This window comes from Gallus gallus, chromosome 6 (assembly GCF_016699485.2).
Source record: "Gallus gallus isolate bGalGal1 chromosome 6, bGalGal1.mat.broiler.GRCg7b, whole genome shotgun sequence".
Lineage (NCBI taxonomy): Eukaryota > Metazoa > Chordata > Aves > Galliformes > Phasianidae > Gallus > Gallus gallus.
Genome location: NC_052537.1, coordinates 19,008,880 through 19,028,268, shown reverse-complemented (window position 1 = coordinate 19,028,268; position 19,389 = coordinate 19,008,880). Strand labels below are relative to the sequence as shown.

The 19,389-nt window shown below is 38.6% G+C and overlaps 1 protein-coding gene across 10 annotated transcripts in view; it reads right to left on the bottom strand.

The window, feature by feature from the left end:
- Positions 1-19,389, bottom strand: part of MAPK8 (mitogen-activated protein kinase 8) — a 48,856-nt gene that overhangs the window by 18,145 nt on the left and 11,322 nt on the right. For all 10 annotated transcript variants that reach the window (XM_040703166.1, XM_046942979.1, XM_046942981.1 and 7 more), the window contains exons 2-6: positions 8,691-8,857; positions 6,530-6,659; positions 5,241-5,299; positions 4,979-5,117; positions 378-543 (exon numbers count right to left, since the gene is read on the bottom strand). In XM_040703166.1, coding sequence (XP_040559100.1) covers positions 378-543; positions 4,979-5,117; positions 5,241-5,299; positions 6,530-6,659; positions 8,691-8,812 — 616 coding nt within the window. In that variant the 5' untranslated portion in view covers positions 8,813-8,857. The remainder of the gene's footprint in view (positions 1-377; positions 544-4,978; positions 5,118-5,240; positions 5,300-6,529; positions 6,660-8,690; positions 8,858-19,389) is intronic.

The following is a 19,389-nucleotide window of genomic DNA, read 5'->3' as shown; positions in this document are numbered from 1 at the left end:
TGTAGGTTTTTAAACATTGAATTTCGGACACACAATTACAATTTATGGCCTCATCAGGAATAAAATCAGACGAAGGTATACAAAGGTATGCCCCACATCTTAAGAAAATTTATTTCCATTTGTTCACGAAGGAAAATAAATCTACCAAGCAGGTCACTTAAATTTTTAAACAAACAAGGCCCTCAATTTTTTCCCCTATTAAATGTAAACATTATTAATGGAATTAGATAAATAAATTGGTGTACCCGGAATCTGCATTTTGGTCACATGCCTAATTTATAAAATCTTTTACATCTCGAAAAAAACATTAAACATGTAAAATGTGGCGTGCCAAACAAAAAATAAAGCTATGCCAAAGAAAGACTATATTTGCTGACCGTTTTCTTTGTATCCCATCCCTAGGATGACCTCTGGTGCTCTGTAGTAACGAGTCACTACATAAGGCGTCATCATAAAACTAGTTCCTGCAGTTCTGGCCAGTCCAAAGTCAAGAATCTTCAAAGTGCAGTCTGACTTTACTACTATATTACTGGGCTTTAAGTCCTTTAAAAAGAAACATCATATATGACCACTAAGACAAGCACAAAGTACTCGTTGGTTCACATTTTTAAAAGATAATACTGCTAACATTAAACCCCACATATATGACTAGGTCATTTCTATAACTTTAGTTTATTTGCCCCCTTGCATTAATTCATATGCATTCAGCAGACTACAGAATTAATTCCCTTCTTGTGCTTGTAGATTCATATAGCAATTAAAGAAGGAAAATACAACTAGTGTTACAAGATATGCTAGCAATGTGTGAAATAAATTGAGGTTAGTATGAAATGTTAGCTCTGAGAAAAGGTCTAGAAACTGTTCACTGGAACACCAGTTATTACTACAATGCAGAACACAAGTAACGTGACAATTGCAATAATCATTACAATATAAAAATCATTAGAATTATAACATAAATACAAAGAGCAAAAGATTTATTTGCTGGTTGGGGCTGCATTACCTCTTTTGAACCAATGCAGATATTTCTCTGAACAGGAGGGAAATGCTCACGCTCACATAGATTTAATTCTCATTTAGGATTTGGTTTACATTATATCAAGTTTGGTGACCAAACACAAAAAGGCACCAGTGAAAAACTGCCAGATACTTAACCATTAAATTGGAGTGAAAAACTATATACTTTCAGAGGTTCTTAGTTGGAATCTTGGTTAACTTTACTCTCTTCAGTTCAATTTCAAAATTATATTAGCAGTAGGGGCTTTGCAATGTCTACACAGACATTCTCAGTCATTATCTTGGGATATCTTACACACATCTGAATGTCACAGAGCAATTATTACAGGCAGAGTAATAACAAGAATAACTTTGTCATCATAAAATCATTCATAACACATAAACCACCAATACAAGGTCAGATATGGCAGGGGACTCTAGTATTTTAACTGTGGGCATTTGATAACTAGGCCTTTCTTTCGTTATTTCTTAAAGATGCCAAAGTGTTAATCTGTAAGATTTTAATTTGTACTGTATGCCTTTCAACAAGCCCCTCAGAGGGCTGAGCTGCACTAAAGACAGAGAGGAAGCCAAAAAAGAAAACAGAGGTTTTGGAACAATAGAATTTTAATGGGTAATTAAATGTCTTGCATACTTACATATTCACACACACTTCCAAATCACATACACAAAGACTCTGAAGACAACTTTGGCTTAAAAGATTCTCAAATGCCATGAATAAATTCAAGTATTATTAGGCATTTCAGCTATTCAATACGCATATTTCAGATTTTGCTAAAATCCTGTTTATTATAAGCTTTATTTTTGTACAAATCTATTATCTAGAGGATGTTCACTGAAGATTCCCAGGTGCATGCTGCTAGTATTAACTCTATTTGTCCTCCCCAAAGCTACAGGGATTAACACTGAAAATGTTAAATAGACTTTTCCCTGGCAAGAGGAAAAACACTGTGATAACAAAAAGTAAAATTTAAACAGTACTGTCCACCTTAGTTTTCTGAACTCTGTGTGTTTCTCATGAAGCCTAGGAACATGTTTTCATGAATACAGAATTACCTTTGTTCAAAATGATGGAGGTGTGTGTTGATTTATACTGGATTTCAAATTTATGCAAGACCAATACCTCATGTTTTAAACGAGGACTCAAAAGATCCTGTGAGAGCAATTAACTTTGCTAGGCTACACAAATACATCCAGAACCTATAGTAGAAGACATATCACCTAACCTTAAAAATGTAAAATATCACTGCCTAGAAATCAGAGATATTCCTAGCAGTCTCCCCATTAGCCAGGCATATGGGGCATCTCTGGAAAGTAATTCATGTTTTTTTATCAGCTAAATTTTTTAGAAAAGTTTCTTTCTAAATAATGATTTGTGTGAAGGGCTTCCATTAGTAGGCACCTTTGTTAAGTGCTCAAAATTAGGCAGAATACAATGTTACAAAGCCTCCATGCAAGACTAATGAGATAGGTTGTGTCCTTCAGCAAGTTAGTGAGGCGCGACCCAGCAACTCTGATTATTCATCCTCCACAAATTGCAGAATCTAAATGAATGTGTACTTGTAGACTTGCTGGAGACTCCATCTCTGCAAAATGTTTTGAACACTGCAGTGCTCATCTGTCAACATTTATTAAAGTCAGCACAAAGATACAGTCAAGTCTTTATCAACCTAAATCTTTACCCAATGCCATGACAGCTAAATATATCCTCTGCAACTTACAGGTGAAACATTCCAAAATTCTTTCTGGGTAACATCTGCCTTGTTCCATTCCTCTAGTCTTCTATAAGAAAGCACCACACTTATTTGCACGGCAGACAGCATCCAATGCCACAAGCACACGTGGAAAATATTTTAGTTTCAGTCATTTGTCAAGCTTTGAAAATGTTGCTGAGATGGTATGATCATCTTAGCTATGTTAGGAGTTGAACAACAAACATGAAACTACCAATAGCAAGAAATGCTTAAAACTTTTAAGGACACTAAAGAAGTGCACTGAATTACTACCCAGAATGTTTCAAGGGCAGCCACAGTAGTGCAGACTATGTTTAAGGAATAACAAGTTTCAAGAAACTCACTAGATCTAAATACTTGTGATAGTGCTGCTGAAAGCTCAGAAGAGAGGCATAAAGAGTTATTACTGAAGCCACACATCCCATATGCCCATTTTCAAGCATGTTCTCTTCTCATTCAACTTGTTCCACAGAGAGAATTTTGACACATCATACCTTTAAATTTAAAGGAGCAACACAAAGAGCAAACAAGCAATGCAAACATTTTGCTTGCACACACTGAAGCTTCAAGCAGTCAGACAGCAAATTGCCAAATGAAAGTCTACCAAGAAGACATGCAAGTGAAATGTCCTTCAAAATCATTCATGCATACTATTTACATAGCAATTGTATCCATAGGCAAGCTCATTAGAATGGGCTACCTCTAAACTCTGCATTACTGCACAACATGAAGCACTTCAGAACTCCACCCATATTTACAGAGGCAGGAAATGTATCCTCAAAGCTGCCCTTACTCCTATTCGACAGCCTACGAAGTAGGAGAAAAGAAGCAACAACTGTACAAATGTTTCCATTTAATACTGGTTTCTACATGCTCAGTGATTCAGTGCCTACTTTACAGGAACACAAACTGTCCTTGAAGCAATGCCTGCACTAGCACTTAGCGCCTGCCTGCACTGACCCACAGAAAGAGACTCATTGTCCATTCTAGCACATCTATAAACACGTGCAGGTTAGGAAGGGCAGGATGCAACAGCTGGGTGGTGCTTCTGCTTATTATCCTTTCCCCAGCTCTTTCAAACACAGTCATACCAGGGCAAACTGTATGTGTGAAGGAAGCCTTCACCTTCCCTCCCTGAGCTCTTAACTAGAGTGAGGCAGCAGATGTGTGCTGGAACCAGCTGAGCAAAACTGTTCTGTCATTTACTTTTTATTTGCTATTCATACAATACCCCAGTTCTCCTGAATGAGAAACAGCAGACTGAAAGGGAGTGTCATACAGCCAGTTCTAGCTTGCAGGCCATTCCACAATGAGGTGGACTACTGAACTGGACAAGCACTGCAGCACAGTAATGTGGTTGTAGCACTCAGAATTGCTATTCAGTATTTTGCTGTGTACATCATCCTTGAGGGATACTACATAGTACTGACTGAAAGTACTGTGTACATATAACTTTAATTAATTTTTCCTGAATCATTTCTCTCGACAAAAAATAAAATAAAATAAAATAAAATAAAATTAAGTGAAGAACATAACACCATAAAAATACAAGTTTACAGTTTCCCAAAATTATAGAAAGCATATTGGAAAAGTTATAACTAGGCAACCTCAAGTAACCTTCGCACTACACATAAATATATAAGTAAGATGTTCGACTTGAATAGGCGATCTTAAATTCAGAATGTCCTCGCTGAATTTAAGACATACAAGCCATTAGAAAAGTAATTGTCATTTTTGCCTGCAGGCAACCTGAAGGAATGCTTTGTGACACACAGGTGTATGAAAGCTCCACTCATGGGTCTTAATCATGATCTGTTTGTCTGGAGACTTCAAATACTTATTTTCTACTCTGTTAGTAGAGGAGCAGAAATAAATTGGGCAGTTCTTTCAAAAGATGGAATTTCAGGTTTGGTTACCAAAACAACAAAGCTGGAGGTGATTTCAGACATTCTTTCCTGCCATGACAACTAAAATTGAACACGATATAGAATTAGAGAAGGTAATGCAACTCACTGCTAAAAGTGGACCAAAGTAAGCTTGATGATTTCCTTTCAGCTTTCTCTCCCTGTCTATGGCATAGGCCACAGAGCACTATTTGTACACACATTTCTGATTTTTTTTCTGGCTCATTTCTATAGAATCATAAAATCATTTAGGTTGGAGAAGGATTCTAAGATAAACAAGGCAAAACTCGATGCAATGAAAAAGTAACACAGAAATTCACTTACCCTATGTATAATTCCAGCTGAGTGAAGATGTTTGATACCACACAGCATCTGATAAAGGAGATAGGACATTCGTTCATGGTCTAGCTCCATCTGAATCACTTGGCAGAGATTTGCATCCATGAGCTCCATTACTATGTAGCTTATAAAGAGAAAACAGAACAATCAGATAACGCTGCCAATTTACTGTATTCTTTACCTTGTTCTTCTTTCCACGGTAATATTTTTAAAGTTAATTCACAGCTTTAGTTCAAATCAAACTTACACATCTTGAAATTCTTCCAGGGATTTCTGTGGTGTGAACACATTCAGTAAGCCGATTATCTGTAGGAAAAAAGAGAGGAAGTATAATCACATCACAGCAATAGCAAAGTTGCAAATCAACATTTCAAAACTGATATCCAGCATCCTGATGCAATCTTCCTGGTATTCACTGAAGCACCAGATGCTCAGTGTCAACCATGCCTAACACGCCGTAATAGATCCTAATGATTTTGTGAGAAGTATTCTTCCTCAAAAATCATACAATCTAAAAATATTTTGTGGGGATTAAAAATATCTCCAAAGTTTAAAACCTGAAGAAATTAGTCAGACTTTCTTTGCTCCCTACTTTAAATTTAAGGAATATTCATTAAGATTCTTATTGTGTATGATGAAAAATTAATGAACAAGTGACAAGAAAAACTACCAAAGAGATATCACTTTGTCATAGACAGAGGTGAAGCAAAAAATTTATCCAAAGAGAAAAAGCAGTAATTTTATAATATTTTCCAGCTGCTAAGAATGGATGGGATGTGCAGCAACAGGTCAAGACATTACTCATCAAGAGTCGAGCAGGGTTGCAATAGTTTATTATCACACAAATTATGCTATTAGGTAAATTTTCCTTAAGAGAATCCACATATAAACCACTTATGCCTCAGAATTAAGTTTTCTATGACTTCCTTGCCTAAAAGCCAGGAAAATTTTATGTTGCTAAAAGGAGATTAAGAGAGAAGGTGACAAAGATGGATTACAGCTGTCATTTAAGACAGAAAAAGGCCAATACTACCCTTCTGTAGTCCAAATCTGATATATTTATCATTTTTTCTCTCCCAGTGTCTCTAATCAGCTCTGCTCCACAGCTTTTCAAGCATCGGACAGTTCCTGCTGTCACAACATAAGATTCCTAATTCATTCATGCATTACAAAACAAAGAAATAAATAAGAACTGTTGCAGGCTTTTTCTTCCTACTTGTTTAGCAGCAGGAACAGAAACAAGAATGCAATTACCAGGCAGAGTATTCTCATTTGCCAGCTGTCTGTAAAATGAAGCAACGTAACACCGTCTCCCTTCCTGAGTCTGAAGGAGGAGTTTGAAGACTGGACAGGTATTAACACTAGCCTGCAACAGCTCTTCTCAGATCTTTTTGTACTTAACACGGACATACAGCCAGGTTCTGAAAACTACTATAATCTATAAACGATGTCATCTGTGAAATGGTCCTTAAAATGTACACAAAGAACAACCACCTAGTTGATCCTTCAATATTTAAAGCAGAACACTCCACTCACATTTTTGTGATTAACGCACTTCATAAGAACAAGCTCTCTGTAGGCTCTTTTAGCATGGGTTTGATTCTGAAATGGTCGGCTTAGTTTCTTGATTGCAACGTTTCGCTCAAGGATGGCATCATAGGCTGCACTGTAAATAAAAATAACATTATTTCATATCAGTGTTACAATCAATTAAGCTCAGGCAGTTTCCACTTTTCCAGATGCCATGTATCAAGTCTGAATATAAACAAAGCTTCCAGTATTAATCAGCTTCAGGGAGAAGAACAGCAAGGTGTTCACATATGCTATACAATACAACATTTTGAAAGATTTTTCCAGATTTGTAGTCCTCACACATAACAATCACCACTAAAAGCTGCAGGATCTCTGTTTCCTAGAATATCTGCCTAAAGGTATTGATCTCTTGCCACTTGCTAGCACTGAAGAGCAGATTGCCTAAAAATATCCAAAACGCTTAAAACATAAAACCCACATCAATTTTACATATAATATTCTCACTGAAAGGTAGGGATAAGAAGAGAGGAAAAGTAGGCTATACATAGGTCCCACGCTCTCATTTATTATGCAGCATGCAGCTGTTTAATATCCTCATGACAATGAGAGCATCAACATCAAGATAAAACAAAAAAACCCAAAATGCTAGGAAAGCCCTAACATCTTGATGTCTTCAAGGAAGAATAAAATTCTGTTTGCAGATAGATGCCAAGATTGTTATATGATTCAGTAACACAAGCTGTTGAAACGATGAGGATTGTTAGTGGGGACAACTCCTGTACATATTTCCATGACAGGAAGGCAGGGATTCTGTTTTCAGCAAGAAGTAATACCGCAGCTGACTACTGTGCAGACTCAGGAAATATTTGTCAGCTAGTAAAAAAGCCTCAGCAGGGAAAAATCCCACTTTATTGTCTCTTACTGAGAATGGTATATAAAACTAATGAAGAACATCTGCCAGTAAATGATCAGCATTTACCAAACACAATTGGAAATATGTTGTCTATACAGTATGTTGGCTTGAATGATTTTTTTTTTTTTAAGCATCATATAACTGTATAGTCACAAGGGAAAAAAAGAAGAAATTGGAACATATACAGATAACTTTTTTTTGTTTATATTTCCTCCATCTACCCGTAAGATATTCCATATCTTATGAGAGAGAAGCAAAGAGGAGATCAGGAAAAAATGACAAACTTCTAAATCTGCAAATAAGCATAGCCTTAGAGTCTGTTTCAGTGCTAAGCCTGTAGGTCATCTATTTCAAAACTACTTCAGCAACAGGACTAGTGGGAATGGCCTCAAGTTGCACCAGGGGAGACTCAGGTTGGATGTTAGGAGAAACTTCTCTGAAACAGTGGTTAGGAGCTGGAATGGGCTGCCCAGAGAGGTAGTGGAGTCACCATCCCCGGAGGTGTTCAAGAAATGCTTAGATGTTAAACTTAAACTGAGGGACATGGTTTAGTGAGAAATACTGGTGATAGGTAGATGGCTGGATTGGATGATCTTAGAGGCCTTTTCCAACCGTGGTGATTCTGTGATTCTATATTCTTCCAAATTAGTGGAAAAGAAAAAACAAAGAAACAAAAAAGCAACTCAACCAAAATCACAAGAATTACACACCATGTCCCTCACAAATGGGCAAAATTTAACCATATGAGCGCTCCAGTTCATTTCAGGGCAATCAGAGTGGCTCAACTGAAACAGCTTCATTTACCATAAGCATAATTTGCATATTACACTGACAATCTGCATTGCTCACTAACTGGTGTAAGACACTACAAAAGAACTAAGTGAAGCAGGTCTCTAGCAAACTATTTTAAGAAGAAAAAGCACATAGAAGCATTAAATATTACATAGAGGTTTTTTTTGTGTGTTTGTGTGTTTGTTTCACTTTAAGCAGTGTGGCTTAGGATCAGGATTAGTCCCTTTTTCCAGGCTTTTCCCCATTAATTTATGGGACTCAGGACACCTAAACGAATTTACACAGAAGGGCTCCTGTCCTGAAGCAGGAAGGGATGTAGGTCAGAATAGAGAACAAAACCCACTGTTGATGGCTAACGATCACCAACACTGTTTTTCACATAATGTATAACTGTAAAGACACTCCAAAAATTCTATTTACAGAACCTAGAAGTATGTTTACACTTTAAAGAAACCTTACCATACTATTCCTTGCGCTCCCGATCCTATTGGTTTTAAGTTTTGATACCGTTTCAATACAGTGAATGTAGAATCTCCAATTTCAACACTGTAGAAATTGTTGTCACGCTTGCTTCTGCTCATGACGGCAACTTAGGTTGATTGCTTCATCCAAATTCTGTTCCCAGCCTGTAAAGAATTAAAGAAAATCAGGATATTATAACTGTTCTTAATATAACAAAAGGAAAAATCCCCCATAATATACGGAAGACGCTTCTCACAGAAGGCCCATATGCAAACATATGCTGGTTTTCACACCTGCAGGAATGAGACGACGTGTCTGAAAAGTTTTTGGTTTTAGGAATGTCCCTCAGACAGGACTCTAGAATGGAAAAAATAATACAAAACAGGAATGGAATGACTGGTAGCAAAAATCTTACACGGCAGTGAATGGAAAATCAAAAGGTTGGTAATGTCATCCACAGAGCACTGCTGAGCCTTTTCACACACATGCAGCAATTAAGCAAGGTCTGGACCAGATGCCCTCCAGAAGTCCCTTACAACCTAAACTGTTGTATGACTCATTCAACAAGATACAAGAATGACAAACCATAAATACATTTTCCAGACACTGAAATAATGAAAATATTCTTGGTTGCAACTGCCAGGAATGTCCATCACTGACATGGAAATACACAGAGTTAATCAAGGACAGAAAAGGAAAACTGGCCTTGTCAGAGACCTCCCATTATAGCTCCCAGGAAACAAAGTAAAAAGCAGGACAAGAAAAAACAAGTATAAGATGAAAAGAACTTATATTCTACAAAAACAAAGAAACAAAAAACCCCATTCTGGTATTATTAAAGGAAAATCAGTATCTTAATGTACACATTCATAGGAGAAAAAAGTAAAATGCACAGTGGCTTTTACTGTACCATACACTGTTTCTTCCTTCTCAGTTGTACTTCTCTAATTTTCTCCTTACATGGGGTTTGGGTGGCATTGTAACACATGTCTAGCAGCGTAAATTCTTGTTTGACTATAAGAAATATCTTTATTTCTTCAAAAGAAATAGCACACTATCTTCCTTTGTTACTAACGTATGCAACACTTACCCATATTATCATTCATCATTCCCAAACCATTTTATAAATAATAGTAGCATTTCAGCATATAGCAGAATATTGAAGTTCTAGAAAAGCACCATCAGTTTAGGGTTTAATAGGCTTTCCCTGCTAACTGGATTCTTTAATTGTTGTTTAATAAATTGCCATACACTTCATCTGAAGAATACGAACGGTTTAAAATGTACCTTAACTTTCTGACATCTGAAAAACTCAGAATATCTCGGGATATTGTACTTCAATATACGTCTGCATACAGAAACTCTGGAATCACATTTCTAATTTAATGCTCTACCTTTTAAATACCAATACGTGTACTGTTTTGTATCTTAAAGTGCAGCAAAGAAAAAAAAAGGTTAAAAAAGGAAAAAAAAAAAGGTTAGGTTTAAGACATTCCTGTTTACCATAACTCATTATTTGATGGATTACAGACAGTCAGCATAGTTCAAAACACCAGAAAGATGAAGATGCCAAACAGTTTATCTGAACAGTCTGTTGCCCAATTAATGTAGTAACAAGCCTGAAAAATTCTTAAGGTAGCATTATACTTGGCATTGCAACCACAGTGATAGGAGCTGGCTTCCCTTCCCACCATGCATGAAGTCTGCTCCCATAAACTTCAGATGAGGTTACAGTATAGTCTTATATTGGCTGAAGCAGAGAAAGAGATCAAGTCACCCCAGATCAGTAGATAGGACAGAAAAATGCTATCAATAGAACAATGACAGCAGTATGGAAGAGAGATTAAATGAGGAAGGAAGGAGAGGTACCCTGAAGTGGAGAAGCAGGAGCATCTCCGCTTGCATCTGAATTATCATTCCCTCCTTTGCAACTCCTTGTGCTGTACATCACAAAACCATCAGTCTTTGTTGCTTCAGCATGGGGTATAGTTTATCACTTAAGCTAAAATGCACGCTCTTCTAGCATAAAACTGACTGACCTGAAGAGTCAGCTCTCAGAAAAGCAATTTTTTTATGACAAGCTAAGGTGCGATGTAAGTTAGTCACTGGGAGACAATGAGGAAGCACTCAGGTCAGCAACGAGAAATCTCAGAACATAGGTAATGCTTCCCTTTGCCTTCTTTTCACCTGGTCATTACAGTTTCCTTAGCATGAATCAACTGGTATCCACTCTGTTTGTGCCCCCACCTCCAAGTTTCATCATACATACACCACTGAGAATTCAAGCCTCTCAGCTTTCTAAGCAAACTAAATTCCACTCAGTGCTTTGCCCCCACTCAGCTCAGCGTCCTTTGTGCCCACCGCCCACAGAAAGGACCCTCAGAAAGTGCCCGGTAGTGCCCAGCTCTGCAAATACAGCTCCTAGAACAAAATCTAAAGGTTTCACTTCTTCCCATCTGCTAATTGACTCCTGCCTAGTCTTATGAAGTCTAGCTTCAAAGATCCACACCACCAAAACTTTCAGTCTTTAAATATTAAAGTAGTTCTAAATGCAGAAACTGGCAGACTTTCAAGATTCTTACACAAAGTATCCCCACAGTATCTTTCATTAAAACACGATTAAGCTATATCAGATAATCATGCCTGCCTGAAATTTGACATTTTGTTCCACTTTCTAGCAATTCTGAAGAATCACGCATGTGAAGAAAGGCAGGATGCAGACTCCAGATTTCTATTATTAATGAGGAAAGTGATAATGCGTTTGTCCTGTTAACTGTGAACTTGCCAGAACACAATTGCTGTCAGTAGGGAAAGAAACCTGCTAAACACTTCAATTTCCCCTCATACATCAACTATTGTGTGTTGCCTTAGAAGTATCTTGCCTAAGCAAAGGTCAGTATGTGCTAGCCTTCTGGTGGCAGCCCTCAATTACTCAAGTTAAGGATATTCCAAAATGGGACCCCATGACATTACAGTGTATTTTGGTACATTAATGCCATAACTCTTCACATTGTCATAGGCAGTATTTACACAAGAAAGCACAACAAAAATGCTGGAAGTAGAAATAACACTATAACCGTACAAGGAAAGTCTCCTCATCTCAAACTGTGCGTAATTCTTTGAGTCCACTAATAGGGACTAGAATTAATTAGTTTTGCTTGAGACTGAAGATGGTCATCTGAAGATGGTTGACCATCTTCAGTCTGCTCATCGCTTCTTTTATAGTCTGATGAAGTTGTAAAAACACGACAGTGTTAAATACTTGGATCCACTGTACTTGTAAACGTCTTTCAAGATTTAAGACAAGAAGCAACTTAAAAAAAATTAAAAGACAAACAGCACAAGTCTGTGACAGTAAATATTATGGCTAACCTTGCAAAGTATGGACATTTATAAAATGTTTCACTGACACTCCATTCTGCTCCTCCTCCACAAATGAGTAATACTGACAATCAAGTTTAACCAAATCTCTTCACCCAGCTTTAATTTAAACATATTTAGGACAGCAGTAAGATGTTAGAATAAAAGAAACCATGGATAGTAATGTTTATGTATAAATACACATACTTCTGTAATTGACTTCTGTTTAAAGACAGACCACGTACCCTGGTGTTTCTCAAGACTGTTCTACATAAACTTGTTGAATTGTAAATATCTGTAAGATAAAACACTGCTGTATTTTAATACTAATTTTAATCTTTGTGTATAAGACATAAAGCATTCAGTTTATTTTTCAAGACAGAAGACAACATATGGACAGTGTATGCTAAAATATTTTTCTAGTAAGCCTAAATACATCAGATAAATAGAGGATTTGGGATTGGAAGGGTGGGAATGAGAGGTAATCCCACATTCTCAGTTTTTCCTTAAAATCTCAATGCAGGTGCACTAAAAACCTTAGTAATGGCCAGAGACTTCAATAAAAAATATAAACAATAGTGACAGATTCAATAGACCTGCCTATGAAGAATGCATAGACTGACTTTTTTAGAAGACTGAGAGAGGTGCTGTTCATGCCAGATCCCACTTTGTTGGACACTTTTTAAAACTGTGATCTATACCTGACAGTGCTATAAAGGGGTCAGCAACGCAGCAGAGCATCAGCTCCGCTCATGACACCTCCACGCGCAATGTAAGTTAATGAGTTCAAACCAGAGCTGGCTCAGCTGAGGTTTATGGCTACATAGAGCTGATGGTACAGCCAAGATTATCAGGTCTGTGCCATTAGGTCACTAAGGCTGGATTTGGGCAATCTGACATTTTGCTTTTAGGACCCTGAGAAGTTAAGGTGAAACAGCAGACAACTAAGAGACCTCTCCCAGCTCAAAGAGGCCCTAAGAGTTGTATCCCTGGGTTAAGTGCAGAAACGTTATGTATCTGCAATTAGAATTTAATTGGAAAACTGCACTTTCTACAAGACATCTGAGTATTTCACTTCAGTGCAGCGCTATCATCAAATAATGTTTTCTTGGCTATCACACCTGCTAGCCTTCACATCAATTAGATGCCAACTCTGTGCTCTGTCAATCAGAAATCACTTTAAAAACAACGCATGTATAATAGACTTCCATGATGCAGTGACCTGAATGCATGCACTCCAGGCACACAGAGGGAAAGAAATGGAACAGGCTTTATGGAAGAAAGAATCTCTCAGTTTATGTAAGAGCATGAAATATTTTATGACCTCTTCTGCACTCTTCTCAGAAGAGACAGTAACAGCTAACAGGAAAGCTTCAAAGGTTGCCTTGTAAACTGACAAAAAGCATACATTTCAGACATCTCACTCCCTTTGAGAAAGAGAAGTGGAACCCAAGAGATAATTTTCCCACAAGGGACACGCATATAGACTGCATACTGCCAACTTAAAGGGTGGAGAAACATATGCTCTGTACAGCTAAGACTCTAAGACTGCTTGTTAATTGCTGTTTTATACCTTTGCTAGGCAACAAGGAATGAAAATCAAGGATTCATACCATGCTGCATTTGGCCATATAGTCTATAGCGCACAATGCCTTATTCTCAGTATCCATTTACATAACAAATTGTATTCAGTTGGATCCGACTGTGTAAAGGAGTACAGTTGAGAAGACATTTTCATACCCTAATGCCTTGCAATGTAATAAAATACACAAAATGAGAAAAATCATTGGAAGGAACCACCACCATTAGTTACAAGTTTTCTACAGCAATCTTCTGCTAAGAGCTTAAAAGAAGAAAATTAGGACACTAAACCAGCAAACAGTCTGTGGGGAAAGACATGACCTAAGTACAACAAAAGTACCAATGAAGGTAGCAATCTCCATGCTAAAGATCAGAGGGTTCCAGGAAGAACTGGTTTACATTCAAGGAGTCAGACTACTGCACAAGTCCATTGTTTATAGAGAGACAAAATGAAGAACATGATGGTTAAAGATGCAGAAATGGTGACAGGTGGTTATAAAACAAAACAGTTACATTAATTAACATCATAATGACATAAGATAGATATCAATGATCATTTATATCAATAATTCTACTTGGAAAATTCCAATTGAAATAAGAGTAGCTAAAAGCACAGAAGTTAATATTCCATAGGAATCTATAACTAAGGTAGAGAAATGTGTAATGGATGCCAACAGTACTTCAAGTATATGTTAGATTGCTACTGAAAGCAAAACAATTGTGCAGGACATAGAAAGCTCTCGCATTCATGAATTTTATTTATTTGTGAGAACACAGTTCAAACATCACTGATTTGTATGCATCCTGCATTTGTGAATGCTTGTCTAATTTTCAGCTGTCACATTTAAAGGCTTCTGGACATCTGCTAAATGGCATCTTGTAAATGGAACCTTGTTTTCAGATAGTTAATAAAACAAATGCTTGAAATGCTCAAATTCAGGAAATGAGGAACAAAATAATTCTGTTTCTTAAAGGTAAATTCAAAGCTTGCTTAGCTATTCACAGGTGTAACCAGGGTTTTAATGTTCTCTTTTTTCACACCACCCTTGGAACTGAAAGCCATACTCTGCAATGCTTCAAGGTCCGTTAAATGCCAATAGATAAGGAATTTAGAAAAGGGCGTTAAAATCAGCTGGGTAAGCACTGCGGTATGACATTACTCGACTATCAGAAACGCTTAAGAAGCCTGAAAAATCTGAATCCTATTCTAAAATGAAATATTCTCATTGTTGTCTATAGGATTTTCTTAAAATTCTGCGTAGCTTTCAAATTATGTATTCACAAACCAGATGGTTTTAAGTAGAACAACTTGCACACAATTGCCTAAACTACTCTTAAAGTAGACCTACATTTGATGAGGTCCCTAGATTGTGCATAATTGACACAGAAGTGCCTCACACTTAACCTAATGTACATCTGCAATATAGGAGTGCTGTGCTTAGCTTCTGCCACTCTGACATGGTGTCTGACATGGGAGTGCATTTGAAGCAGAGGTTTGGAATTGAATTTCTCCATGCAGAAAAAACGGCACCCAGTGACATCCATCAACACTTGATGAATGTTTATGGACACCAAACAGTGGAAGTGAGCACGGTGAGGTGGCAGTGGTGCATTTCAGCAGTGGCAACAGTGGGTCACCTCCACTGGTGCTGATGTTTATGAGCACAGCATGTAGGCTCTTGTCCATCACCGGCAAAAAAGCATAGCTATCAAATAGTATTATTGTGCTCTTTTTATCTGTTGTTATTTCTATGGAAATAAGAAAGAGGCATTACTTTCAGAGCAACCTACTACATAGTTTGTGTTTGTGAAGGTTGTGAGCACAACAAGAGGCTCTAAGCAAAGGAGGACGCATGTCTTCCATGTGACAAAGATCAACTAATTACACTGCTTGGAAAAGAATATTTGCATAAAACTGCTTTGATAAGCTACTTGTAAGATATCTAAAATTCTTCTAAGTTCTTAACCTGGAAAGAAGTTTATACTTATTTCTATCAGTTGTCAATAGAAATTCTCCTAAGAAAATCTAAAATTCTGCTGAATTCAAGCTAGCATTGTCAACAAGAGGGTCTCAAGGATTTGTCAGTTTTTGAAAGAGCCCCTCACAAAACAAGATTGATAATTGGATTTTAATCTCCAGAACAGATGTCTCTCCCCGGATCCTAGTCCTGTTTGGAGCAGACAAGTAATCCTATCACCTCAGCATATGGGGAGCTTTCTAACAACCACTGTAATATACAAGACCCCAATAATCTCCAGGTGCTTTGTGTGCCATATTAGTAGCGACTGATACCTACATCATCTCTCCAGTTTCCGGGTTGCTTCTGCTCTACAGTCCCACATTTCTCACCACAGACATAGAAGTACATGATATCCATTCCCTATTTCCTTCTTCACTTCATAAATATTTGCCACCAGCTTTAGGATCAAACTACCCTGTCTGCAGCTTCCAGCAGAGGCTTCCCTGCACTTCAACACTGACACAGTTCCTTCCATCCTCACAAACTCCTGACCTTGCACTTCACCCTAACACAAAGAAGGAACTGCATCTCAAAAGCACTAAATGATAGCAAACAGGCATTTTCATTTCTCATCTTAAACTGATCTGCTCCCGCTTCTAGCAGCTTCTGTTGGTGTGCAGCCGGCACAGAAGCACTGCACAGAGCGTGGGCGAGTGGCCTGACTGAACCCAATCACCAGCACTTGGGAACCTCCTCCTTGCTGCAGAGGGAGGGAAGGGAGAGGAGAGCTCCTGCCAGCCTCAGGCAGGGCTTTCTACAGGGAAAAGGAACAAGCTTATTTCCCAAGAAGAGCTCTCCAGTATCAGCTGCTGGAAATGCAGCCCCTTGAGTTTTGCCTCCGCACACTCTTCCTACACAGGGAAAGAGCAAGGAGGCGGGGGGGACATGTGGTGTGGTGTCACTGGAGCCATGCAGGGTTTAGCCACATGGGCAGGGACCTGCAGCTGGCATGTTGCCTAGCACTGCTCCCCTCAGGCGTATCTGATCCACACCACAGTGCCTAAGCCAGAAGCGAATGTTTCCACAAAGCAGTTGGAGTTTCGGGAACCTCATTACTAACGTTTCACAAACAGCACTACAAGTTTCATACTAAAAGAAGGGATACATGACAAGCACTGTTCAAGCGCTATTTTCAACTCCATGTTTTACACGCCATCACCTGAATTCCCTGCCCTAACTTACATTCAAACACAGGCAGCCAGAAGCAACCACCAGCTCGGCCCCACGGTGCACTCACTGGTGCCAAAGCATTAACAGCTGACCCTGAAACTGGAGAAATGTGAAGCTGGAGAAAGTGAGTGGCACCAAGAGATTTTAGGACCAGGCAACTGTAAGCTTTTCTATTTCCACATTTGGAGTAGCTCCAAACTTCCTGAAATACTGTCAGATGTAACTACCATAGTAGAAGTTCTTAATAGTAACAAAAGACCTGTGATTGGCAGGAATAAAATAACAGTAACTAAGGGAGTTAGTTACAGATACTAGCACTTGTCTAGGGATATGTAAGTGCGGGATCACATCCTAACACTAGGAAGCTGCAAAAACAACTCCTGCTGTTAAACACAGCTCCACTCCCCAGTGCTGCTGGCCAGCTGGCACAGACAGGCCCGCCCAGCTCCAGCAGGGACTTCGCACACAGCTCCCTGCAGAGCACAGACCAGGCCAACACAACCACTTCGCATTTCCCTCAGAAGCTCAAAGTATGCATTTATGCAAACCAACTGGTAACATTCTCTGAAGTGGTTTGAAAAACTGCTCTATCTGGGTAGGGTCAGCTGCACAAGCTTCAAACACGGAACGTGCAACTACAATATTTGAATACCCTCTACATAAAAATCAATAGTAAACTGCTATGCACGCTTCTAAAGAGGATTCTCATGTTGTGAAACACCTCTTACAAAACACCCAAAATAAGACAATCAATATAATTTGCGTTGCTTCTAAAACATTCACTTTAAAATCCAATCAAAATCAGTAGAGAACTGACTGTGTCAGATACATAGACACCATACACACTGCATAAGCAGGAAAACAAAGAGCAGAATAATAAATGTATCAATACATCCAATTAGTCACAAATTATACATGACTTTTGCAGCAATTCCCATTTCAATCTGCTTTTTATCAATAAAGCTCAAGCTGGGAAGATTGTACCCAATCCACCTTCTCAATCTTATATCATTTTCTCTCTAAAATACTGTCAACATAATACCAGCTTATGAACTACAGGCCTCCCACTAAAAAGAACAAATACAGAGTCCTTATGAAGAGTTATAGTATTACTTATTAACAGCATGGAGACAATAAAATAGATCACCTCAAAGCACAAGAAAAAGATCCATGGGACTGCATGTTTCTAGTTATCTTATACACATTCATATGACTGAAACCGACCTTGGGCACTTTTAGAGCTACTCACTTTTTTTCTCCCCTTTATGACAGTCCCTAAAGCAGCTGGTTACAAAAGAAAATTATACACAGACTTCAGGCAAGTGGGCAAAATATAAATTCACAGAATCACAGGGGTTGGAAGGGATCTCTGGATATCATCTAGCTCAACCCTCTGCTAAAGCAGATCCCTACAGTGGGTTGCACAGGAAAGCATCCAGACAGGCATTGAACATCTCCAGAGAAAGAGATTCTATAAGCTCTCTGGGCAGCCCGGCTCAGTGCTCTGCCACCCTCACAGTAAAGAAGCTCTTTCTAATGCGCAGATGGAACCTCCTGGGTTCCAGGTTGCACCCACTGCCCCTCGTCCTGTCACTGGGCACCACCAAAAGGAGGATGGCCCCATCCTCCCAACACTCTCCCTTCAGATATTTCTAAGTGTTGATTACGGACACTAGAAGTTCTAACTTGGTAACATGGGAAGCCACATAAAATAAAACAGAACCAAGATCCAGAAAACAAAAGATTGAGAAGGCAAGTCAAAATAAATAGCACTGTCTAGAAATCACATCATTCATGTGAGCATATCCAGTGAAACCAAGACCTACAGACAGCTGCATGGGCACAGGCCAGTACCTCCGTGCCATGCAATACCCCATTTAACAACCTAGCTTTTAAAAACTGTTGCAACTGAAAATGAACCAGCAAATATTTGATCTGGGAAAAGAGGATGCAATCATAACAGAAGAAATGAACTACCCAGTAAGCCTAGCAGATAGATGCTCTTCCTTGTCAGCCTGAAGACAAGGAAAGAGAAAGCAATAAGGGAACACATGCTATCAGCTTCATGCAATGTGAAAACTTTTGCTTATTTACCATTCCTTCTGCTATCTCTCCCTCCCTCCACTAAGGAAGCAAGGAAGTCTGCTGGTATATGGAAGGGGAGAGGAAACCCGACACTTCCTCACCATCTGTGAACAGCAGGCACTTGGGGCTAGGCACATTTCCTGGTTTCTGGTATATATGTTTTTAAAAATGCACATATTCTGAAAACAAAGCAAATGCTAGAGAGTCACCAATGCATGTACTTAAAGCAGTTTGAGAACTGTACTAAGAGTTGGGTACATTGAGATTTACCCAGAGCCCAAGTGAGGCCTCAGATACCCAAGCCAGCAACAAAGCAGTATGCAACACATGCCTTGTTCCTGCACTTCTCATGGTCAAGTCCTTTCCTGTAACATGAGCAGCGAGTAAACACAGCTGCTGCAGAACATCAGCCCACCCTCCCTGCTAAGTGCTCCTCTGGGCCAGCAGGGCTTCTTTAACATACATATCCTTGCTAAGTT